At 45.5% G+C, this 26439-nt stretch overlaps 1 protein-coding gene and 1 long non-coding RNA gene across 2 annotated transcripts in view; both read right to left on the bottom strand.

Annotated features, from left to right (window-relative positions):
• MAML2 (mastermind like transcriptional coactivator 2) overlaps nt 1-23684 on the bottom strand; it is a 221553-nt gene extending 197869 nt beyond the window's left edge. Inside the window, exon 1 of the mRNA XM_051639707.1 lies at nt 23272-23684. Within this exon, the coding sequence (XP_051495667.1) occupies nt 23272-23670 (399 nt within the window). The 5' untranslated portion in view covers nt 23671-23684. The remainder of the gene's footprint in view (nt 1-23271) is intronic.
• Nucleotides 23685-24123: 439 nt separating this feature from the next.
• Nucleotides 24124-25498, bottom strand: LOC127388447 (uncharacterized). Its single transcript, XR_007890381.1, has 2 exons — nt 25186-25498; nt 24124-25013 (listed from the first exon to the last, which is right to left on the bottom strand). It is a non-coding gene; the product is annotated as an uncharacterized LOC127388447 (long non-coding RNA).
• Between the last annotated feature and the right edge of the window lie 941 nt (nt 25499-26439).

Raw genomic sequence — 26439 nt, forward strand, 5'->3', positions numbered from 1 at the left:
TGGGAAAGATAAACATCAGTGATTATTTTAGGCCTGTATGACCTTGCTGAGGAGTAACATGACTCCGTGCAAGGCTGAGAGCAGACTTGGCAGAGCCTAGCTGTAAGGAAGTCTTCTATTGTGCAGGCTTGCTTTGCCTGTGAAGCAATATGTTTTTTTGTCTTGCAGAGTGGAGCTCAGAGAAAAGGCTCAGCCTGCACCAAACTCTTGCAGAAAAAGACTGACTCATTTTCAGAAAATCAAACAGGATCACAGGAGGAAGTAATAACTGGCCTTGGGAGCTGAACACTTTAAAACCCTGCTCTTGATTCACCCTCACAATGGGAAAGGAGGAAGATAGCAAATGATGGTGGAAAACAGGTCACATTCTGTTCAAACAGTTTTTGATTTATGACAGATTTCACTAAATCTTTAAAAAACACCCACCCTAAGATCTCCAGTGATGTTTTATTTTAAACTAACAAAGCAGTGTTTTGAATTCTTGACCACATCTTGGTTGGCCAACAGCAGACCCTCTTTCCTGAACAAAATGATTTGTTGTAGCAGAGAGTGGAGTAAGCTACAACAGCTGTACATCTGCATTTGGTTCCCTGCACAGCCCTGCTGCACCTGCAGATGAACTTTCAGTTCTGAAGGTGAAACAAACAGCCCTCGCAATAAATGAATTTATTAGCTGTCACATGTCCAAACTACTGCAGGGCACTTGAGTCACAGATTAAGTTATGAACAAGGGACAGGTTATAACCAAAGCATCATAATGCAGTTTATTGAAATGCTGCTTCCACCTCATGTATTGCTCCTTTTAAGTCCCCTGCAATTTTGCCAGGGAAGCCCAGGGCACTGTAGTGTTCTTCCCCTCTCCCCTCCTACTTGCATTTAGCTGTATGTGCTTTGCACACCTGCACCGTGCGGCTGCAGTCCTACGCAGTATCCCTTGCCCCTTCCCATTCAGCCAGCTGCTGCACCCAGCCCTTAACAAAAAAGGTGCTCATCTGGGGCAAATGAGTGTGGCAAACGAGCTATCCAACTGTGCTTAGCCTTCAGCACAGCTCAGAATCCTTTTTGGATCAATTAAAGATTGTGCTTTTGGGCTGAGAGCCTGTTTCAATACAGCATAAAGAAACACAGGTCTGGTGTAGCTCTCTCTGAGTTTAGCAGTTTCTGCAATACCCCAAGGGAAAAATGTGCCAGAATCTGAAGAGTTTCAGTTTACATGTGGCTCAGGCTCTAGGAGAAAGTACTATCAAGTAGCACAAAGAAGAAATTCCCAAGCATCCAGGAGCTTCTGGGATATCCACTTCATGAGCATATCTTTGATACCTCCTTCCTATTTGAGGGATTTAGATGATCTCAAGGAGGCAGAAAGTCTGCCTTGCTCAGCTGCAGGAGATGGCCAGGAGAAGGAAGACATTCCCCTGCAGCTGTGTTGACGTGTAGCACAAGTTATTCTGCCTCCACAGACCTTCTACCTGGTTGGGAAAGAGGTGAAGAAACACGGTAGGAATTCACAGCCCTTGCAGAAGTTTGTAGTAGCCATTTTGCTACTGTAGTAGCAAGGCTCTGTTAGGAGGAGGCTGGGGAATATGGGTATCTCCCCATCCCTCATCTCCACAACCTGTCCACGCTGTTGCCCGCACCCTTGGTTAGGTTAGTCCCTGTAATTAGTCTCTGCCTAACTGTGACCTTTCCTTCTCACTTGGCTAGCCTGAGATGCTGCTAGCTGGTAAAAACTAAGACTTAAGTGAGAAGACATGATTAAGACAGAGGAGACTTCAGTTTGTACAGGGAAAGCTTTGTACAGCTCTGCCTGAAAGAAAAAAAAAAAAAAAAAAAAGGCACCAGGACAAGAATGCAGTTAAGTTTGAAGCAAGTTTACAGCTTCACTCCAACTTCCTCTCTGCCCACTGCCCTTAAGCTCACACAAGCCCAATGCAAATGGAGTGAATCCCCTGGGGCTGGAGACAGGAGTGCACAGAGGTTTCCTTCCCTTTTCTGCCCACCTCACCCCAGTTTTGCCTGCTTTCCCTCCCTGATGCTTCCAAAAGAACATAAGCACCATTGACACCTGTATCTGTGTGCCTGGAAATGGTACAAGCTAACATACCTGGACCTGCTGTTGGACATTTCCTTAGCTGGGCCTAGCTCAATAGCTATTATGACCATTTTTCCCTTGGGGAAGGAAAATAAAACAGGAGTTCCGGAAGCCAGCTTCCTAAATTTCTCTGACACCACAGCATGCATGACCCCAGAAAACTGCTGCTGTGGTTTATACTAGCCAGCTTCTCTCTGGCTACTGGAGGAAAAGCTGAGAAATGTTGAGGTCCTTAGAGAAGGTAACATCAGTAGTTCTTGGGATGGTGCAGCACAGAAAAGAATATGCATTTTCAATACATGGTTCAGTTTACGGATGACCCCATGAATACTTTGTGGATACTTTCACTGTGCAATCAGTAGAAGCTTTTCCTTTGCAAGACAGTGGTAGAACTGGGCCCAAGTGCTCATCAACTATTAAAAACAATCCCTTCGTTTCATAAGACCTCACCACTTTTAGATTCATCTATATCTGTTGTCCCTTTGATTTTGTTTCTGAAAAGACTTGGAACAAATTACCTCCTGGAGTAAACTGGTATGTCTCAGCTGATGTCAATACTGCTGCACCAGTTTGCACCAGTGGCAAATCTGGCCCCAGCAACACGAGAATCAGGAAGCTGAGGTTACAGAAAAGGTTATTTGTACTACAGGAATGAATGACAGCACAGTTTCAGTTTCCTGTGCAAATACATTTCTTGCGTCCGTCACTTTTGGTCTTTCTCACATGTTGCATCCCAAGCACAGCATGCTGTGAGGGAAGATTAAAGATGTTGCAGATCTCATTAATCTGGAGTGTCCCTGAACACAGAGCTATTAGAAGTCTGTGGGGAGAACATGAATTTCTGTACTGAACCAGCAATGTCACAAAACAACCAAGGCTGAAGTTTAAAAAAAAGAAGAAAAAAAAAAGGAAAAAAAAAGGCAGGATAAAAGTAACTCTTTTGAGCAGATTATTCAGCTTTAAACCAATAATTCTTCAACTCCCTGTGTAAGTCCTCTGCTGGTTTAAGCTGTTACAGCTCCATAAAGTCCAATTACTTACACTAGCTGATTTGTCCTGCTGTAATTGAAACACAAGGTTAGTCCAGTTATTATTGCAGCACTGACAAACTTCTTGAGAGATCACAGCCACCAAGTAACTGGAAAATCAGCTCCCAAAATAAATTCTGTTACATGCAATGAGATACAGCAAGAGGGCAGTGGGTTCACTGATAAACCATGGCTGCATCCTACAGTGTATTTACTCTTCAGACCTTATCTAGATCACAGTGAAATCAATAGGAGTTTCTGTCATCTCCCATGTTGGCAAGATCTGTCCCCAGCTTCTCAGCTAGAGCTCCCAGCTCAACCACAGAACATTGCAAGCCAGCCTAACCCCAGAGAATGGAATGGTACCCAGGCAGTCTTTTACCTCTGGAAGTGAACAGGTGATGCTCTTGGCTGCAGTTCATAGAAGGAGTCTCATATTGTTAGAGTTTTTGCCAGGATCCACCTCCTGAGTATGATCGCAGGATGACTGCAAGCATCAGAAGTTTGTCACTGACTGCTTACAGAGCCAAGATTTCCCTGTATGTTCACTAACCAAATCCTATAGAAAGTAATTTTGCTTTCATAGAATCATAGAATGGTTTGGGTTGGAAAGGACCTTAAAGATCATCTAGTTCCAACACACCTGCATGGGCAGGGACACCTCCCACTAGAACAGGTTGCTCAAAGCTCCATTCAACCTGGCCTTGAATACTTCCAGGGAGGAGGCATCCAGAGCTTCTCTGGACAACCTGCGCCAGTGCTTCACCATCCTCACAGTGAAGAATTTCTTCCTAATGTCTAACCTAAATCTCCCCTCTTCCAGTTTGAAGCTATTACTCCTCATCCTATCACTGCAAGCCCTTGTTAAAAAGTCCCTCTCCAGCTTTCCCGTAGGCCCCCTTCAGGTACTGGAGGGCTGCTCTGAGGTGTCCCTGCAGCCTTTTCTTTTCCAGGCTGAACAACCGCAACTCTCCAAGCCTGTCTTTCTCCTGTTCTTATAGAAATCAGATCTTTTCTAGATGGCAATTTATGATGAACATTTATAACACTTTTCCCTGAGAAGCATATTTTAAAATAGCATTCCTAGATGCATCCATTATAACACTGAAGAGTCAATGTTATAGGAAATTCTGATTTAAAAAAACAATTAGAAATTTACCTCCACAGCAGTTCTTTCCTATAGAATATGGATTTTTTTAAACATCCAGAAGCCCAGAAAGCAAACACAGTTCAAAATGAAACCCTGCCATTTCCCACCTGCTCAAATACATTTCAGGAATATGCATGTGACTCTATCCCAATTAAATACAACATAAGAACATGGCATGGCAGCCAGGGCTGTAGGGAAAAGTTGCACTTCCAACAAATACAACTATACAGCTGTGTTTTAAGACTTCAGAATAACCCTGACAACCTATACCTAGTTTCTGTACACTCAGGGAGTGTGGTGAGAAGGCAGCAGCTAACGAGGGCTTCAGGCAGAGCCTAGTCTACCGGATGAGCCCTGTGGTTCTAGTTATTCCTTCTCTAATGTGGGAGTAATGGGACTAGCTGCTTTAGCAAATTGCTTTGAGATCTGCCCATAGAAAGTGACTTGTGGAAAGCATGCATCGCTATTAATTCCACCTCCAGGGAATAATGGCACGACTCAGAGTACAGGAAGCTCAGTATGCAGATGGTTTTTTGTTGAACCTGAGCCTTGATTCATTTTTTCCCTGTTTACTCTATGTATTTACTTTTTGCACTTCATTCAGGATAGATAATGAAAACAGTATAGTCTGCTTCCACTTTTGTTTCTGGAACAGATCAAAGACTTTAATGGACTCGGACTCAACAAAACTGTAAATGCTCCTTTCTGTACAGATACAGCCAATTAAATGGCCCTGTTGGCTTCCAGGAGGATTACTTGAGATCTTATTATTTGCACTGCTCTGAATTCAGTCCTTAGAAGAGTGGACACATTCTGCCGAAAAAAAAAAAAAAAAGAAAAAAAAGAAAAAAAGGAGGGGGTGGGGGAAGTAGCAAAGGATTTTTTTTTTTTTTTTTTTTAGAACTCCTGTATTTAATGCAATCAGCCTTAGCAAAGTACAGTGCAGTCCTCCTTGTTAAAGCAGTCCTGTCTTTTTTTTTTTCCTCCGTACCTTGGAATTGCTACAGAGGGATAAAGTTCTGCATGGCTCACTCACTCACACAGTTGTAGTAAGTCAGAGCAGGTTGGCTCCCTGCCCAACACAACACAAACTCCCCTGAAGTCTCTAGCTTTTCCATGGCAACGCCACAGTCATCAACACAGCAAACAATCGCTCCAACCCCTTCTAAGTCTCCCCTCTTAGCACAGGGAAGGATAGCATTGCACCCAGCCCATGGACATGTGCTAATTATCGGGCATGAAAGCAGATAGTGACGGAGATCACGTTACCCTCTGCATGGAGCTTTAGGTGAGATCAAAGGAAAGAAAAGGCACTGAAACACTCAACACTTCTTAGTGTACTTTCGCTTAAATGAAAAGATTGTTGCTGTGTCTACAACACATGAAAAGCAAAAATGTGTAAGCATATTGAACAGGGGTGCAAACGGCATGACAAAGCAAGAGTCCAGTGCTGAGTAGAGTCCTTTAGCCCAAGAGAAGCATGTTTCACTCCAAGGTGTCTAACAGCCTGATCCTTGCCATGCTTATCCATGTGCACTTCTGCTAGGCAGGTGCCTGGCTTTCAGGAGATAACAGCAGACTGATGGTTCTTCGAATAGGATTGCTCACCACTTCTGTGCTCTGAGTAGCACTGCTCATGATCTGCAGGGAGGGAGAAGCAGTTACAGCACTCGTTCCTGATCTACCACTGCTTTGCATTGATGTCTCTCACACCTGTCCAAATAAGGTGTCCAATATCACGACTGAACACCACCATCCTCAGCTGGCAGCATTTTAGTCTAATTTGAATATGTATATAATACCTCACAAGCTGCAAGGCAATAGAAAATGAGGCCCAAAAGGCACCAAAATATCTTCTTTAAACTTAGCGCTGGTAGTTTTCAAGCTGTGGTCTGCAGACCCATGAGGGTCTGAGGACTACTTCTGAAGGGTGTGTGAAATCTAAGCAAGAAAAGCAAATCAATTGCCATGGGGCGTAAATTGGTTGTGAATGACCCTTCATATGCATTGGAGAGCTCTTAGAGGATCTGCAACTTGTAAAAGATTGACAGGCATGTCCACAGGCTTTATATTCCCCTGTGGACATGGCAACCTGCTCTGTGCAAGGAAAGCTGCCCTGTTTGCAGATAATTTGAGGGTATATGTGACAGTGTGGATAAGATATAGGCAGTTCTCTGCTTTTAAACCTCACCAGCATAAACTCAAGAGTGGATATAGTTTTCCTGACATAAGCAATATTATAATTTCTTTGGACTATGATTTTGCTTGTTTAGTTTGAAGGCCCTCATTAAAGTAAAAAAATGTTTGCAGGTTGGAAATGCCACAGGTCAGCTAGCTCCTTGTGGACAAAATAGAATTTTGAAGGTAAATTGGACTCAAAACAGCCATTTCCAATTCAAATCCTGGTGCAAAAGAATGTCCTTCAGGCTTTACAAAATTATTTAGCTGGATTTATCTGGAAAAAGTTCAAAATTGAAATAATACACCAAATATTCATGCTTAAATGGAGGTTTAGGTAGCATTGTGCTTTCAGTGTGCTTGGCCTTGGAGTAAACCTGACAAAGGTATGAACGTCTGCTGCTGCACCAGTGACCTGAGGGTGTCAGTCTCCATAGAAAAATCCTGCCCCAATTAGTTTTTCTTCACTGACACATGTAACTAAGGCATTGCAGGCCACAGCCCCTTATACAGAGGGTCTGCCATTTCCCTTGGTCCCACACAACCTGTGGGAGAATTTATCCATCCTTTGGAGCTAATGGTACAAACAAGAACAGTGAGGATTCTGGTGCACTAACAGCACTACAGTCACAGGGATTTCTGTCCAAGTTAGTGCAGAACAGCTTTAAACGCCACCCTCAGCCCTTGTTCAAACCTCCATTAGACACACTTTGGTGTGGATAGTAAATAGCTTAAGCAAGAGGGTGAGCTTTCTATGCAATAGACACACACAGCTCAAAAAGGATTTGCAGCAACTAAGACAAAGCCGGATACCATAACTTACATTGAGTTTAACTCTCATTGACATCAACAGTACTTTGCATTATTACATGTTTGCTGCCATTTTAAGATTGCTTCACCCTGGCTGCTGGGTTACATCTGCACAGTACAGGTGCCAAAATATAACCCACTGGTCAGTGTGTGTTATGCATTTGTTTCTGTGGCTCATCCACAGAGGAAATGAGTCTTTCAGCTACTACCCGAAAAAGCTGGTTCTTTAGCCCACACTATGATAGCTCATAAATTTAATTCTAGAGATCTTTGACCTCTAGAATTTGGTGGTGGTGAAGAGAGTGGTTAGCATGCAAGTTTCTGTGTTAACATGACATGGACACAAAACAGAGGTTGCCCTATGATTATGTGCTGATGACCTTAACAAAGTCAGTCACTCCAAGCTGAGTTCTGCTCTGAAAATAATTTTTCATTTTATTTTTCCTTAGCTTAAGAACATAACATTTCACTTTAGGCTTAGGCCCAGTCCTTTTTACTTCAGTACTAACATGACCACTGTCTTTTCTGTGAACAGGATCGCTAGCACAACCCCAGTGGCTTGTACTGAGACACAATAACAGAACTCCTTCATGGGACTCCAGGGACCATGTGAGCACTGGTACAGCAGTCTCAAAACCTACAGACCCAGAAAAGCAATCTGGAGCTATGCATTAGTCTGCATCAACTGCAGCTGGGTTCCCTTCAATAGGCTGGGGAGCCTACAGATGGACGTGACATTCCCCCTATCACTCCCTCATGTGTCACTGGCGATGGCTGCAGATGTGCAAAAGGATGTGAGCCTCAAGGGGATGCCTCAGCCAGAGGAGATCAGATTGGATTCCAGGAAGACCATAAGAGCAAAGATCAAATGGCTTATTAACCACAGATGAAATTTCAGCCTTGTTGCTATCGGTACAGATTATCTTCTTTCACTCACTGGTGTTAATCAGAAAAAAAATTATGATACTGGGTATAAAACTGAAGGGTCCTGCCCTAGCCAGGGGTCTACATGTTCACTTCCTGCTTTGTACACAGCCATGTGAGTGCCTTTCTGCATGCAAAGCCATTCCCTGTCAGTAGATCAGACCTTTTCACTCTGCAACACCAGGTATTCATTCGCTTCACAGACTGATAGGGCTCAGCCATCTTCCTAGTATTCCTGTGCAACCCAAGGAATCATTTAGTCCACACTGGAAAGCCAAATGTGAAGTTCTTCAAACCACTGGTCCTACTTTATGGGACAGCCCTGCCTGCTTCACATCAAGGGTGTCACTTGCCATTAGCCACAAGAGCCCCAGGTACCACTCCCAGGTACCACTTGCTCTGATTTGCATCTCTGCACCCCTAACTACATCAGTGTGCTATTTACTGCTGGCCCACAGCCTGTATACACACAATGTATACAATGCAAGCTGCAACTGTTTAAATAAGAACCTAACACTCCTGCCTAAAGTTTTGTCCTCTTTTTCAACAGTTTTCATGAATAAGCAGACCTTTTTCTGTCTGCTGTGAGTAGGGAAGGCACTGACTGGATCTCCTGCTAAGCAGACCACCCTGCTACCACAGAAAGATTTGACACCAATGCATCCTAACCTGGCTAAGACGCAGGAAGCTTTGGGCTCATGTAGGACCTCTCTTTATTTCTGATGCTGTGTCTTGGGAGTACAATTCCCTCTTTGAAAGAGTCTGAGGGCCTTAATGGGCCCTCATAAAGCCAGCCCTGCTTGGTTTGGGAGTCCCTTGTGCAAAGTATGCATCTTTCTTAGGATTTACTTGAGTTTCTACTAGAGCATAACTAGACAGTCCTTTGCCTCAGTAACTGCTGTGTAAGAGGAATCGCTGGAAGTGCTTCTGTGATGAAAGAGCAGGCAAATAAACAAAATGGGGAGGCAGTGGGGAGGAGGGTTGATAAACTGGAGCATCCTAAGCAGGGGCTACTGAGCAACGCCACAAGTAAAATGAACTGGAAATGAACACCAACAGTAGCTGTAGCTCATTCCTATTAGGCAAGTCAAATGAAATCCAAGGGTGCATGAACTGAAGAATCTGTTCATAAAAAATATCTCATTAATGTTCCTGAGTGAATGATCAGAGGTATTACAGATATCTGTGGCCTTGCATTTCAATTTTGCTGGAGAAAACCTCTTAGACACAGGAAACCTTTGCACAACCCAATTTTGGGCTAAAGGGTCTCTCAGTCTCCTGCATCAAACAGGCTGTGCAACCAGGTCCTCACCACTGCAAAGTCAGTGGGATGGGGGAAGGACAAGAAAGTTTGCTGTTTGCAATGCTCAGTGCACTGCTTGTACAGCTCTTGTAACCTTTGCTCAACATTATGTCTCATTTCTGCCTCTCTGCCTCATGCTTTTACCAAGGCCCTAATCTCCTTCCTGTCATTCCTTGATAACAAGGTAATAAATGCAGTAAAGATATTGATATGCTAGATTAGATAAGAGAGGGTTACGAGAAACTCTGACCAGCACAGTTGCTTATGCAGGACTTAAATGTCTCTTGCTGTAGGCAGCTTTGTTTTGCTTCCAAGTCCACTGCTCCTGTAGTCTTTTATCCTTAGAGACTATTTCAGAAAAAAGCTAAGCCCTGACAGGTAGCTACTTGCTCCAGTGAAAGGCAGTGGCTCTGGACTCCCCTCCAAAGTACTCACAGTAAGTTGGTACCAACAGGAGCTTTGAAGTGAAAATATGAAGAAGTTTGTGAGGCAGGATAAGGCGATGGCAAAAGAGGTACTAAGTGTTGGAGGAGAAAGCCTGATCTGAGGAGATGAAGCATATCAGAAGAAAGGGCACAAGTTTTAGACACATAATTTTTTTTGTAATAGGGCTCATGAAATAGGAGGTTGGCCCCCATTAGGTGCCTATTTCATTGCTGTTGTGGAGAGGGTCAAATTGGATCAGGTGGTGTTTTTTCCACCTTCAAAAAAGGAAAAAAATAAGTTGGCAGGAGCCAATTTTTTTCCTTCTCCTTGAAAGGATTATTATCCTGCTCTGTACCAATTTGCTTTCCTATTCCCAGGGTAATTTTCAACTTTCCTCTGCTTACATGTCATAGGCTTGTACAGAGAGAGACCCTAAGGCACTGACAGCAAAATTTCACTCTCCTCCTTTGCCCTTCAGCTGTGCTTCTGCCCTCAGCTCCTAGCACTGGCCTCTGACACCACACCAAGATCAATGGTTACCACATGTGCTGGGAAGTCCAGACATCCCAGCACCCAGCAAGCACCAAGCACCTGTAAGAAACAGCAAGCCTGAGAGACAGAGTTTCAGCGTTAACACTGGATTTTCTAGCTGGAACCTGCCTAGAGTATGCCTAGAGTTCTTTATAGGTAAATCCCTTTTTAATAAATTATTGCCTTCGTTTTTAAAATATATTTTCAGCAAAAAGCGAACACAGAGGAAAAGTAGAAACAGTGACAGATAAGAACACAATGATAAAATAATAATTCAGCCTTCTCTGAAGGAACAACACTTACATCATAGGCAAGAGATGAGACTGGACAGTCTCTTACAAGCACAATTCAGGATTTTTCCTAAACGACACAAGGAGGGAAATGGGCTTTTTACATCTGTCCTCTAGTATCTCTAACTTTTAAAGAAACAACAAGGTCTGTCTTTATACAAGGCATTTTAAACCAGTGTTTTCACTGTACAGCAAACCAAAATGTCATGTTAGCACTACAAGCATAATTTCAGAAAGTAAATAGGTAACTACTTCTTAGGTAAATAAAAAGAACACTTTGACCTATAGCACTGATGGATGACTCATTGACTGATGCACTGATGTCACACACTGGGTCGTTTTTGTGAGCAATGTGTCCAGTATATATTCTTGACTAAAGCAAAATCTCCTAGGGATACATTTTCTACAGCACTCCAGAGATTTTAGGCTGAGATCCAAAAATCCAATTAGGTGTCCAGTCCCCATTGAATTCAGTTCAATACAGGGAAGATTAGGTGCCTAGATGTTATAAGTCAAAAAGATTTGAGCTCTTAGTTGTGCCCAGATTGATCATTAGGATGCAGGAGAGGAATCCAAGGGTCCAATTGACCATCAAGCACAGTCATTAAAATACTGCTACCTTTGTAAGAACATTTCCTTTCTAAGACTTAATTGCTTTTCATTTAATTGTAATTTCTCTGAATAATCTGCACACGCACACACAACAGAATTACATTACAGAACATGACAGGGGCATGTTGGCAGCAGTGCTACCAAAATGTATTTAGATTTCAGAGACATTCAGATGCTGGAGCATGAGTTGAAATGTAAGAGATTATAAGAAAAGCCTCCACATTTTCTGCCTTGCCTATATACCACCTTACTCTCTTTAAGTCATTAAAAACACAAGATAGTGGACATACTTCTATTCTTAAAAGCCTGATATACTCATAAGTATTTTTTTAATCAGGAAAATGAGGATACCTTCTCCAATATGGGTTCCCACTGCAAGGAAGCAACACTTAAACTGAAAAGCATTTAATCATGCGTTTAACTTCACACATATTACTTAAGTATTTTTCTGAACTGGAGCCTGAGCATTCCCAAATGCATGCCCAGTTTGTGAGCACCCATCGCCTGCAGTGAGAGCCCAGAGAACCTACAAGAGCACTGTCAACTCACAGAAGTTGTAGCTCTAAGGTTCTTGTGACAATGATGTGGGACCTTTGAGCTCATATTTTATAAAACTAACAAGAGGAGGAGAGAATACACTCATGGTCATTAGATTTCCAGTTGAAGCAAAAAGGGAAAGACAGCTAGAGAAGCAGTATGAGGGAAGATGAAGAGAACATGTGGAAAACATGTGTTCGGCTTTTCTCTGTTAGCCTGGCCCTCTGGGCCCTTCTTCCAAGTTAGAAAAACAACATTACAAAGCTATGTCAGGAGCATGAAAGGAGAGAAGGGAGGGCAATTGCCCAGGTGAGAGAGGGGTGAATGTAGAGGAGAAGGAAAAGCTAATAGCTTTGGGAAGTGGAGGAGGGGGATGGCAGGGAAGCACTTTACCAGGAAAAGGGGATGAGTGTGACTTTTGTGACCAAAAGAGGCAGCATGAGGCTATGGTGAAGAGTCCTTCTGACCTGTGTCGAAGAGGCTATGCTTTGGTGACAGCCTGGGAGACACAGGCACAGACAGTGCATCCTGTGAAAGAGCTCCAAGACCACATAATGGGCCGTTTCAGTAAATCACTCTTTCAACAAACCCGTCATCCAAATACAGTTGCATGGGCTTAACAGAATGAACACTCTTCCAGTATGCTAGTGAGGGGTTACCAACCTCACTAGCCATTCTGGCTCTCTCAGGGCCCCTCAGATATATTGTGTGTGGTACTAAGGTATATCAAAGGCCTTACATAAAGTTGGTATATATAGAAAGTTTTAGGAGTACGCACTGTTTTCTCAGGGGACTGGGTTAACTTCTGCAGAGCTATTCTGGTCCACCTGTAAATACAGGGACTAAAAGGCCTTATGAAAAGTAGTTACTGTGTACTGGCAAGTGGCACTTCTTAAAACCTGAACATCTTGTGGATGGATACTGGGGGTTTATTTTGGGTTTTAAGTACTAAAATGACAGGATTGTCTTATACAATGACTGGATACATTTTTTTGTTTCTTTTTTCCAATTCAAAGCTGTTTTTTTCCACCAATGTGGGTTAAATTTGCAGTAGAAACTGCTGCTGGGAATTACCCCAGTCCTCATGCCTTTGCTTAGATGAATAGCAAGACCTGTGTGGTGATCGACAAAGGCAACAAGAGGGGAGAGGACTGTGGTGCTCCCAGCCCTGCTCACACAGGAGCCTCACAGACTTCAGCCCAGGCATGTCCTTAGCTATTGAGTGCAACACTAACGTCAACCTAAGAGCTCCAACACGGAGGATGGTCAAGTGTGGTCTGAGGACAGCCTTTGTGCTGCACCCAGGGCTGTGTTCTCAGGTTCACCATCACAGGCACAGATAAGCAGATTGTGCCTTCAGGTTGCCTCAGGGCACCCCTTGAAGGATAGTCTAGACATCCCCAAAGGGGTGGCTTAGAATAACGTAGCCTGGAATCAGCCACTATCTCTGTTCTGTAAACTCATGAGCTTGACAGAAAGCAAGAGGATTTTGTGGCAAAAGCAAAAAATTACAGGGAGGTAGGGGGATGGGACCAGAGTGTGTTTGCAGCTGCTGGCCATCAAATTTCAATTCAATCAACATGACTGTGTTCCAGCTCCTGAGAAAGAGAGCTTTTGACAACATATTGACATAGCCTGAACTACAGTGGTCCAAGTGGCAGTGCTATAATTATAAGGATTATATTTAATACTGCACTTGGAAATGAAGGTCTGCAATACTGTGACTCTCTCTCTCCCTAAAAGCTGGCCAAAATCTGTCCTAGGAACGATTATGGCAAGATACAAAGTTAGTAGGAAAAAAGAAATGTCACAACTCAAATAATTATGAAAGGGGATCATGTGGCTGGCAGCTTGGGTTTGCGGGGAGTTGAGCAGTGAGGAGGAAAAATGAGTGTGAAAGGAAGGGCAGCTGGATTTGCAGGAAAAATGGAAAGTAGTTTTTAAAAATACAGAACTAACTGGTTTTAGGAAATAAGTCAATTGATAATTAATATGCTAGTAACTTTTGAATTCAGTTTCTTTTTGTAGCATGTAGTGGGCCTCAGCCAGGCTGAGGCCTGTTTGTTGAACGAAGATCAAATGCTGCAAATACTTCTAAACTTGCTTAATTCTACACATCTTTCTTTCAGTGTGATTACCCATGTGTGCACAATTAAGCACATGCGTAACTGTTTCCGGGAACTGGGCCACAGAGGTAAGCAGCTCCATTTGAAGGCCAAGTGCATCTAGCTAGAAGGACATTGAACCAAAAGCTTTTAGAGAAGCAGAGAGAATGCATTTCTTTGGAAAACAATATAATTTACTATAAACTAGCACAATGACCAGAAAAAAAGAGCTTTGTCCTGCATTAAGCTTATGTTCCACAAGATGTCCATAAGTATTACCCATAGACAGTTTCAGGAGGGGCCAATCAGATCAGAACTGAGACACAAAAGCTCAGATGTTGAGATACCATGGCAGTGAGAAAAAGGGGAACAGGGTTAAAAAAAAAAGGGGGAGGGGGAATGAGAGGGAAAGAGGAAAAGGGGAAAAAGAGGAGAGGGAAATGGGGAAGGGGAAGGTGGGAGAAGAGAGAAGAGAGGAGAGAGGAGAGGAGAGAGAAGAGGAGAGAAGAGGAGAGGAGAGAAGAGGAGAGGAGACGAGAGGAAAGGAGAGACGAGGAGAGGAGAGGTGTCTGGAGATGGTTTCTAAAGCAACAGAACCCTAAATAAATGGTCTGGTTTTCCAAAGTGAAAAACATAAACTGAACAGCAGCATTTTTGCCAACTGTCACTGGGGTGGCATTTCTGAAATCTGGTGGAATGACTCATCCCAAAACAACAGCTGTTGCCAACAAGGTCTTTCCTCCAGGTTTAATTATTTGAATGAGAGAGCTGTTGAAAACCCAAGAAAACAAAACAGAAAAATCAAAGGCAACTCCTTGTCTTGGTGTTCAATTCTGAAGCTTCCTGTGAAGCCACCCACTCTCCAAGCTGCCTCCTGAAAGCACTGAACAGGAATCTAGGTGATACTCTGGGCTATGGAAAGGATCAGCCCTGCTGGAGTTAATCCCTTGTTCGTTAAAACAAATTCCTCCTGCACTCAGTCACCATCTCTGGCACCATATATAATGTGCAGGATGCATCCTCCTGAACCATTTTGCCCTCCGAGTTAGGGATTTCACATGGTAGCAAACATTACCAGGGGAAGCATGACCCTGTCAACAGGCAGCACCATTCTCAGATGGTTCAAGACAGACACTCCTAAATTCAGTGGGAATGGACCTGGCCCAAAGAGTACAGTGTCATGCAGGAACTAAACACAGCCCCATCAGCACAGATAAGCATCCTTCTTTGGCTAGTACAAAATATAACAATTTCAAATATGTTTTCTGAAGCAGTGTTGTTTTGCTAAATAATTTATGTCCCTGAGTCCTCTGAAAATGAGCAGCATACACTTCAGTGCTGCAATAGCTATTCAGGGGAGACAGTGCACATTGTGTTCAGTAAGCTCATTGCTTAAACACTGTTGCCATGACTATAAGAAAGTGATTATACTATTGTTTACAAGAGTCTCTCAATAAGTTATTACCACGGTAGCCAGAGTTCTGCCTCAAGTCAAAATTTTTGAAAGGAAAAAAAATAATCTCACAGGTGTAATTAACTTTGTGATCAAGATCATTCCATTAAAAGACTTTGAAAACTGAATACATGAGGAATGAATATAAAAAAGTCACAAAAATCTCAGGACTGTTGACTCTCTGGTTTTCTGACTGTTTCATTTGCAAATTCCATGGAGAAGAATAACCCTAACTAAATAACTGCTGTAACTCATTTTCAAGGAAGAAATAATTTATAGGGCAAGTACCAATATAGGACTTTAACTGTGATGAGTAACTCTGTAAAAACAAAGCACTTTGTACACAATATAAAAGAAAAAAGACTTTCAAAATCTGACTTATAAGAAATGTTTGAGAGAATGAAACATGGCTTTTCAGCATCCTGGAATAAAATCGTTACCTAGAGCACATAGTTCTGAATCCTCTAGTACATATGTCCAGTACATGACCTCTTTATCTCAATAGTGTGCTGATGATCAATAGTTTCCAAAACTAAGAAGTGACTCTGAAACTGTTGGAAAGTCATCCTCACATTTCCTATGGACAGTAACAGTCCACAGAACACAAAGCAGAGAGATGATTAATAGAGTGCTGGACTAGGAGTCAGGAAATCTGGGCTCCGTTCCCAGCTCTGCCACTGACCTGCTGTTTGACTTTGGGCAAGACACTTGACCTTTCTGTGCTTCTGTTCCTCCTTCCATTCTTTGTCTATCTTGTCTCTTGAGGCCCTAAGGTATGTAGGGGAGGGCATGGTGCTTACTGGGTGTTTGTGTAACACCTACTCTTGGGAGGTGGCTGCAGAGCTCTGTAATAAAGCCAGGGTACCACAGGGATGACTCTTGCACAACAGCATGTTTTGTTTCAAAACAGAATAGCCACGATGAACCTTCTTGGGGTTTCATCTGCTAGTCCAGGATCTTACCAGGTCTTTCAGTTAGCTTCAGTCCTAGGCAGAAGGTAAATGGGTTTTAAGATCTGTTTTCTCACTTGACAGAAGCTCTTTAATGTCAATTTCTAATTGGTACTAATTTCTTTGCACCTTAATTTAGCTGGGTTTGCAAGCACATCAGAACAACATCAGAGTGACACAGATAAAAATAGCTGCAGGAGGCATTTCTGAACAAAACATATTTCTTGCTGCCAACACCTGCATGTGAAACCACGGGCATGAGGTATTTTCACATTTTTCAGTGTATTGGAATTTTGTGTTTGTGACAGTTATTCAATTAAGAAATATTTAAGAAATAATCTTCCTCCCACCCCAATCCATAGACATGAACCTTTTGCTACAGTATAGTCATCTTATCAGATGGGAGGCAACTCATGAAAGACAAGGTGGCTCCCACCTTCTAGTGCTGGGGTGCAGCTGCAGCCTTGGTGGAGAGCAGATGACTTGTGCATATGCTCTCAGTTCCAGTCCCACTTCACTCCCAGTTTGCTGAAGCATCAAGTACGTGAAGTGCTCAGACACAGATGACTTGATTAGGGAACTAATTTGAATACCAACTGATTCAGAATCAAAAGCAAGTAAAGTAGAAACAAACAAACAAACAAACAAAAAGCTGTAAGGAAAAAGTCTGACTTTGAATACTATTAAGTTGAAAAAGTGATCCAAATCTCAATTGGCACCAGCTCCTTTTCTGCAGCCAAGACTGCTGCCTCTTTCACTTCTCAAAGCTACTGTAGCAATGTGATATGGGTAAGATGCATTTCAGGTTTACAGCCACTGATTCAGATTTGTGGAAAACACAGCCCTGACATGAATCCTATCGGCTTCATCCTATTGCTGCTGGGAGTACTATCACTGGGAATTTGTACAGGGGAATGCTGACACGTGGACACCAGAGAGAGGCCAAAGAGCAAAGAGCTTGTTCCTCCTCTTCAGAGCAGTCAGGTTGCTAAAGCTCTTCTGCATACCTTGTAGCTGACTGGGTGTCCTCTAAAGAGTTGCACAGTGGTTTCTTTAATCACTTTCCTGAACCCCATAGAAGTTATGGTGTCAGGGGGGTTGGACTTGATGATCTTCAGAGGTCCCTTCCAACCCCTATGATTCTATAATTCTATGTAGAGTTGGGCCCTCAGTGGATACTAAAGTCCCAGGCAGTGCTAGGCAGTGAGATGGTGCCACCTCAAGAGCTCACACAGAAGGGAAATAGTGGCACGACAGGGGACATGCAGAAGGTCGCAGAGACTCTTGCTGGCAAAGCTGGCACGTCTATGCCAGTTCATTGCTAGTGAAGCAGCTTGCCAGCATCCAGCTCCTCCTAGATCACATAGCAATTGAAATATAAATGGAGCAGTGGGAACACTACCCTTCCTGAAGTTGTCAAAGGAACCAGGATGGAGCCCTTCTTTTCCAGTAGTGAGACATGAGTGAAGTTTGTTTCAATAAGCACACAGACTCGATAAGAAAGGCAGACTAGAATTGGCCTTGGAGGATTAGAAAGGACCGTAGACAGCAGTCTAGAAGAGAGGCATGTTATGGCCTTTCTTAACCTGCTAACTAACCTAGTTGCTAGGGTTTTTTTGGTCATTGCAAGCTAACCAAACCCCACATACACCTTCTGCAGACAGAGTTCTTTGCAAAGGGAAAAGTAATAATAGTGAGATAAGTCAAAGTTTCAGCAAAGCAGCTTCTAAGACTCAGACGTACCTTTCTAAGGTTCAGATTTCCGCACAGAGCAGCTTTTGCTGGAGTCACACCTCTCAGTGATGAAGAAACAGAAGCTGTGTTTCACTCTGCTATCTTGTGGTGCTACACACAAGGGACTCAATTTAAGTAATGCAGGAGATTCAAGAGCTCTATCAGAAGACATGCCGTAATAGGGAAGTTAAGAAGCCCATGGGTTGGCTTTGGAGAGTCTGTGAAATCCAGGCGGACAAACTGTTCCTCTGCTTGCTACCTATGGAAACTTTGGCGGTGGAAACAGTCTGTTAAACAGTTTCAGAACATATGAGAATTTCATTAGATGTTTCAAAGCTTAAAAATCTTCAAAGGAGGCAAGTGATTTGATTGGAGAGCTAGGCCTGAAAAGGCTCCTATGCTACCATACATTTAACAAATTCACTTGCTGAACTTTTCATTAAATGTTGCTTTTATGCAGCTTCCAGGAGGTCTTCTTGATTTTGGTTCAGAAAATATTCTCACAGCCAAGGGGAAACAAAGATTTCAGATGGTACCCATGTCCATCCTAACCAAATGGTTCCCAGCAGGCCAGAGGGCTCATAGCAGCAGATCAAAGTTGTCCAACCACAAAGGCAATGTGACTTAATCATTTTATCTGATGCAGCTACATAAATTGTCTTTGTCAGAAGCCAGCTTCACTCCCACAGAAGCACAAGACAGAGGTCCTTCACCTCACAAACAGAACATTTCAGAGCTTTGGCACCAAATCTTTTTAGTCAAAAGATCCCACCACAGCTTTTCAGAATGTCTTCTGTTTGATCCACCTGTGCTCACTGCACTGTAGTGTCACTTCACCCCACAGGTGGTCACCTTATACTACTTGCTTCAGAGTACTTCCCAAAGTACTGTATGTGCAGAACCATAAAATGCAACTATTTCTGCAGAGTACCCTGGCAGCCAACTAGCAAACAAAGCGAAGAGCCTGGGAGATAGGGGAAATGTAAACTCTGGCCACAGATACCAGAGCACAATCTTTCCTTTAAAAATACTTGAGGATCCTTAATGCTAACACAGGGGAGACCAAACCTCAACAAGCAGTGTGGATCATAAAAAAAACGCTATTAGGAAAGGAAGTCAGGGCTTCCATAATCATTAAAGGATGTCCTCATAAAATTACTGCCTAAATTGAGATTTTACAAGCCAAATTTGGCTCTTGGTACCAGTCAGACAACCCTGTCTCACACCAAGGTCCTCAAGGAACTGGGACAAACACATTGACTCTTCCAGATTTGTACTGCCATCAGTGAGAATTTAGGGAAGTAGGAGGAAATAAACCATTCCCCTCTTCCTTGCCCACATTGTCTTCATGGGACTGTGTTCCCTTTTCAATTTCACTTGCTTGCAGACTACATCTGCAGAGCAGGCCACTTTCACAGTCACTCTTTTGGGTACAGAAAAGATTCATATATTTAATAAATATTTTAAATTAATCCTTGTAATGATAAATTCAGCACAACTTAAGGATGGGTGAAAGTAGAACAAGTCACCTGTGACTGATGACAAACATCACTTAACACACTCAGAGCCACTGGTGTGATGGCTGCAGTGAAAAAACCTGACCACAATAATACAATCATGCAGTGAAACAAAGTTCTGGGCTTGCACAGAGCAAAATGAACAGTGCTCAGCCTATGTCAGAAGAAAGAAGGAATGAATAGACTGCCAGAGATTTGAAACTACAGTGCAAGAACTTTGGTATTACCAGTTCACTGCTTAAGCCACTGAGGAATGCCCTCCAGAGCTAACTGTTTATATATAACATAAATAATATAAACAGCTAAGTGCTGGAGGGCATATACATACATATAGATGTATGTATAAAAGAAAGACAGAATATTTTATGTGTTCCACTCTGCTCCATGAAAAGTAACACCACGAAAAGTAACACCAGTGTATAAATAATCAAATGTCAGCTCTTGGGAAATGCAGGGAGGCAGAAAGTACAAAAGCTTTCCTAGCTGTGTCCTGAAGAATACATTTCTCCTTGACATGCACCAGCATCCACTGGATCAGATAAAAAACCTATTTGCCACTTTCCAATAAGAAAATGCTGCTGCCAAAGACGTTTTCCTAAAAATCAAAGTAACACTGCCAAGTTAAGCCCAAACCAAACCCCACTAAAAACTCTCTCTTTGGCAGCTTTAAACTGCCCACTGGGAAAAGATAATTATCGAATAATACTATCAACAATGTCAGATAATCACTTCAAGCTCTTTGATGTGTTCAAGTGAATGTCATTTCAAATGTTACTGAGTGTCAAATATTTACTCTTGAGTCCAAATGTGTAAATGACCCATCCAATGCCACTAAACATGACAGGCACACTTGTAACAAGAACGGTGGGGCCTGTAAAGCAAAGGAAACAACCCAGCTATTTTCAAAGCATGGGAACAATCTTGGTTTTGGAGAACAAAGAGTGTCCTGATAGCCACAACTCCCCAAAGAGAGTTGTGACTGCCTTCATGCCTGTCCATGTGGAGCTGTTTTTTTACCTGGTGCAGCTACAGCAAGGCAGGTGGAGCTTTACAGTTCCCCCGTGGAGTCAGAGATGTGTCCAATCTCATACGCTCAGTGTGAGACTTAAGCAAACGCTACTGTCTTGTGCTTCCTTCTGCCAGAGCTGTACCTGCCACAGCTGAAGCTCTGAGCTGAGCCTTGTTCCAGGACCCTGTGTGCCCTAGATCTGCCATCTGCTCCACGCAAAAAGTCAGAATAAGAGGAATTACCATCAGTTCAAATAAGGCTTCCACTGGATTTCCGCTTGAGAAACAGCCCATAGGGAATGAATTCTGCTGCCTTAGAGATGCTTCTCCTCCCCATCCATTGGTAATGCCCAGGACAACAAGCTTAGTCTGCCTTGTAACTCCCTCTTTCAAGTACCCTTGGAATAACTGGTAGAGCAATCTCCTCCTCCAGCTATGGCCAGAGCAAAAGCAAGACCTCATTATTTCCTAACCCACCCTGCCCTCTGAATTTTCAAGAACAAGAGCACAATGGAGTGCTACCCTCAGCCACTTGAATTCATCCCACTCAGACACTGTGTGGTTTGCTTCTTCTTTTTAATTTTTGCAACAACATTCTCAGGACCGCTGGAGGAACATGTGCCTCCATGACACAGATGTGACTTTGAACTGATGCCTTTCTTTGGTCTTTAATTAGGCAGTCCTACCAGAGCTGCAAGTGAGGAATGTCTGTGTCAAGCACAGAGTGGGAGGATCAGCGATGCGCAGTGATACCATTAGAACAATACTGCTTCATGAGCCAGCATTTCTTCAGTGTCAAAACACAGTTCAGGGCCCCAAAAGTCATGCTCAATGAAGTCACATACCTTGTCAGCAGGATTACTGAACACTACCATGCAAAAATGAGGGGGACTTTGTCAGACCTTTCCCTTGCCAAAGACACATAAGCTAAGAGTTACCTGGGAGGTAATGCAACACACAACGTGGAGTGAGGGCTGTGCAGAGCTTAGTCCAGCAAAGAGCAGGTTAACAATCTTCAGTGGTATTTCAGAAATAAGAACAACCGCTCCGCATTGGAAAGATTAAAATCTTTCAATATTTTCTTTGGGGTTGTTTCATTTAGCACTTTTAAACAGCTGCCTCTAGCTATTGTGTAATAATAGTAACAACCAGTAAAACAGCCTGAAAACAAGCAAAAAAACCTACACACAGGCCTGTTCCCTGATTTCAGAAAGTAGATTTTTCTGGGGCGTACATTATTAGGCAAAAGCCTTTTTTTTCCCATAAGACAAGTGCAAAGCATTTCATTAATACACACTGGAAAAATAAGATAATGGCTTTCTTGATTGTGACAAGGAACGTGGGGAGATTTAATCTGAGCACTGAGTCAGGTCGAAGCGCCTAAAGTCCCCTCGGACACAATGTTATCGCATTAACACTTACATCATCACCCTCACGAATGATGCTGAGTAACGTCGATCCACGCACCGCTGCAAACTCCCGGGTAAGAAGGGAGAGCCACAAAGGTCCCGTTTTAGCATACATCAGGCACTAAGATAGGTTTGATGTCTGGAGCAGAGGGAGCGATCTATTTTCAGCTGTTCGAATAGCAGCCACAGGCCTATCAGGACCCAGTCACTCCTCTTAATATTTCACATGTGTGCTGAGAACACACTGGAAGGCAGCAGAGCACAGCATACGCTTCAAAAGCGTGGTACATGGACTGCTAGTAATAAAGTAATGGAGCCAATGTTTCGCTTCCTTGACAAGCTCAGAGCAATTTCCAGTTGAAAAAGGTCAACATACCATTTGCAAAGTGGCAGTGCCTGGAAAACTCTTGTAACTCTGCTCCGCGAAACACATTCGGTGATAATAACAAACTGGCAATTTCTGGTGAAGCTGATGGTCTGAGCACCGGGGCGTTGCTCTGCAGGATATCATTCCTGCCAGAGCCTGCCAGCGCTGAGGTGAGCAGCTAAAGCCACACGCACGGGCCCTCACTTCTCCACACTCCCCATCTGCCTCGTGTGTAAGCGTTAGCTGAGCTCGAGGGGCACGGCAGCAAACCTCCACCTCGAGTGAAACCAGCTGCCTGAAGCCCCGACAAACAGGATAAAATGGGGCAGGGGTGTAATTTCGAACATGAGCAATACTTTAGTGCCACTTTCACCCTCGCCTGTGGATGCGCAGGCCGCGTTTGCTGCCTGCGCCCCTCCTGGGGGATGCCTGCTGTCACCGCCTCGCTGGGGCAACGGTGGAGGCACGCGATGCATTTTCAGGCCAAAAAAAGGGGTTTAACCCAAGTGGTCCCAAAATCCGTTTGAGGAGGACCTTTCCCTCTGCTCCTCCGCTCTGGGCCTGTCAGAGCCGCCCGCCGCTCCTCACACTCTCGATGCCACCCACTGGGCCCAACACCTGGTAAGAACCACGGCTGGGGTCGTGAGGTGCAGGGGGCGGGATCGGGCGGCCACAGACACTCCCAAGACAGCCCTCGGGCAGGAATGGTCCCCGGCCCCGGCGCTGACCCCAGCTGCACGCCCCGCCTGCAGCCCGGTTTGGGGGTGCCCTGAGGGGAGCCGGGGGGGTTCTCCTCAGAGCCGCGCGTCGCGGCCCCTCCCCGCCGGCAGGGGCCGCTGTGACTCACCGCCAGGAGGGCCGAGGCGCGCTGCTCCCCCGCCGGCTGCTCCCCGTTGATGCCGCCGTTGCTGAGGAGGTGCTGGTGATAGTCCGGGGGCGCGGCGGCGGCGGCAGGGGCGGCCGACCCGCCGGCGGCGGCCGCTTTGGGGTGCTTGCCGGCCTTGCGGGCTCCCTGCCCCTGCTGCACGAGGTGGAGGAGCTGCAAGGTGCTCTCCCGCTCGCGGTCGGAGCTCTCGGCGCGGCCCCGCTCGTAGCGCCCCTCGCAGCTGAGGTGGTGCTGGCGGCAGACGGCGATGCGGGCCCGCAGCCGCTCCACGATGGCGCTGTGCACCCGGGGCGCCGCCGGGCCCCCCCCCAGCAGCCCGGCCCCCAGCCCCGCGGCCTGGGGGGGAGCCGTGTCGCCCATCGCTGGCTGCCGGTCCTGGCCCTCCGGATGGGTCGGTCCTCACTGCCGCATGAAGGGCGGAGGGGGGGGGGGGGGGGGGGGGGCGGAGAGGCGGGGGCAGCGGCGGGAGCCCGAGCCCGGGGGCTGGCGGCGGGGCGGAGGGCGGTCAGCCCCGCGCCCCCAGCCCACCCCCAGCCGGGCCCCGGGCGGTGACGGCCCCGCGGGGGGTTGACAGATCGGGGGTGGGATGGGGCGGGGGGCGTCCGGCGGCACCTAAGGATGTGCCAGCATCGGCCGGGCGGGGGTCGGGGCCGGGCAGCCCCCGCCGAGGGTCTCCGCGGGGCGGGAAGGGGGGACAGGGGGAGGCTCCACCGGGGGGAGGAGGGCGGAAAAAAAATAAAATAGAGCGAACCGCTGCCTCCGAAATGAATCCCTGGATGAAGGAGATCTCCCCCGGGAATGAGTGAGACTTGGCAGGTTTATTGATTTTATTTTATTTCGGGGGAGCGGAGGGGTTATTCCTTGAAGTGGAAATTTAAGGCATTGCCGTGCTTGGCGACACGGAGAAACCCCCCGGCGGACCAAAAATCGCGTAATTTGGCAGAGTGGGGCTTGTTGGGTTTTGGTTTTGGTTTGGTTTTTGTTTGTTGTGTTTTTAAAAAAAAAACACAAAACAAAACAAACAACAAAACTCTTCAGTAAGTGTGCAAATAAAAGAGGAGGAGGCGGCGGCTCGGTTCAGTTTAGTCTTTGTGCTTTCTCATTTCTCTCGCCCGCTCTTTGCTCTTCACTTTGTGACTGTGTCCAACTGTCTGCCGCTAAATTGTAGTTCCTCTAAAAATAAGGGCGACGGATTCCCCGGTCCGGAACAATGTCAGTCACTGGACTTCCAGACCACGCTTCGCCTTCAGTTAATCCAGCCACAGGATAAAATCCGTGTTGCTTTCAGTGCTTATTTCCCCCCTTAGTAATAAAGCAGCAAGCTACGGACCCAGGCAAAGAGCTCCTCTCGCATACTTTCCCTTATACTCCCAGATATTGAATAGTTTCAAGTACAGTTTCAAGAAAAGAACAGGCGGGGGGAAAAAAAAAAAGGGGGGGGGGGGGGAGGAGGAAAAAAGCCAGCCCCTCTTCAGACAATAATTACAAACGGAGAGTTGCACTTACAAACTTCCAGCATTTTGCACCCAGAACAGTCCAGCCACTTTTCCTTTGTGTTTGTATGTGCCATCCCCGACCCGCTGGGGTCGGTGGTTGCCGGTGGGTTATCGGCGCTGGCTCCGCCGGACGCTGCCGCCGGGTGCCCGCGCTGCCCGTCGCCCTTCGGTGCGGTGCGGTGCGGAGCGGCTCCGCGGTGCGGGGCGCTGCGGGGGCGGGGGGCGGGTGTCAGCGGGGACGCGGCGCCGGGGAGGCCGGGGCGAGGCGCGGAGCCTCCCAGCGGCCGCCGAGGGGAGCCGGGCCGCCGCCGCCGCTCCCCCGGGGGTATTAGCATGGGAGGAAGCCAAGGAAATCCCCTTTCCCCTCCTCGCTCGGTACCTGGGTGCCGGGCCGCGCTGGGCGGCCGCTCCGCCGCCCGAGCAGCCTTCGCGGAGCGCAGCCTCCCGCTCTCCCTCCTCTCCCGGCGGCGAGACCTTCAGGCGAGTACGAGGGAGTTCTCAAATAAATCACGGCGCTGCGCTCCTCTACCAGCTGGATTTCTCTGGAACAGACGGTAGAAAAACAAGCAGTGCCTTCTAGGGCGCTTTCATGCACGGGATGATGCACGGCACGAGGTCAGGCTTGGGATGTGGGAGCTCCAGGCTCTGACATGTGCTTCTTGGGTGTCCGAGGCAAGTCACGCAGCGCCTACGCTTTGGTTCCTCCCCGGGAAAGCCACCGTCTTGGTGCTTCTCTCGCCTGACTTCTCTGTTTGGAGCAGGGGTGGCCAACTGTAAGACCTGGCCCCCAGCACTGGCCTTGCTGCAACTGGCAGCCGTCAGGTTCTGTGTGTTGCTGTAGGTGAGCTGTGAAGGAGGATGCAGAAACAGCTGGGAGCCTGTTGGCTTTATTAAAGCAATACACCGTTGTGCTACTGTGGTTCTATTAGCTGAATTCCCAAATACCTCTTTGGGAGTAAAAATGGCATCCAAGCATGCAGACACATTGCTGATGGAAAGCCTTTGAAGTCTTTCAGGACTCTACAGCCCCTCATGTAAAGGTGTATATAATCTCATTTAGTTCTGTGGTGGATTCAGTCAGAAAAAATACCCACATTTGATTACAACATACTGGGAGCATTAAGCTGAGGATGAGGAGGAACTATGTGATAACCCTCCCAGGTAGTTTCATCCCCATCCAGGGTCACGCATGTAAATGCTTTCAATGTCAATGATGAAATGACACATTCCTGGAAATTCTGCCAAAATACATAAAAGATAGGCAGCCTTGGACATGTGGAAAATATGAAAGTCCTCGCTTTCATGCCCCCCCATTTCCTTCATGTCACAACAAACATCCATGTAGGTTTCCAGGATCCGTCTGTGTGAGTGGCAGCTGGAGTCCCCAGCACATTCAGACCCACGTTTGCCCCAGCAAAGACTTTGATTCTTCACTGAGGTACAAGGTCTGGGGAAGCCAGGTTTGTGGATGTGCTATGGTCAGAGGAAGGCATTATTACTAACAGGAAAAAGTTTTTTTTGTTTAACCTTGAACAACTGAGGAACAGTGGGTTAGTATTTGATACACAACAGTGGCATGCACCTGTTGAGAACAATGGGCTGGCACTGTTGAAAAAGTGAAATTTGAATGTTT

The sequence above is a fragment of the Apus apus genome, chromosome 1 (assembly GCF_020740795.1).
Source record: "Apus apus isolate bApuApu2 chromosome 1, bApuApu2.pri.cur, whole genome shotgun sequence".
Lineage (NCBI taxonomy): Eukaryota > Metazoa > Chordata > Aves > Apodiformes > Apodidae > Apus > Apus apus.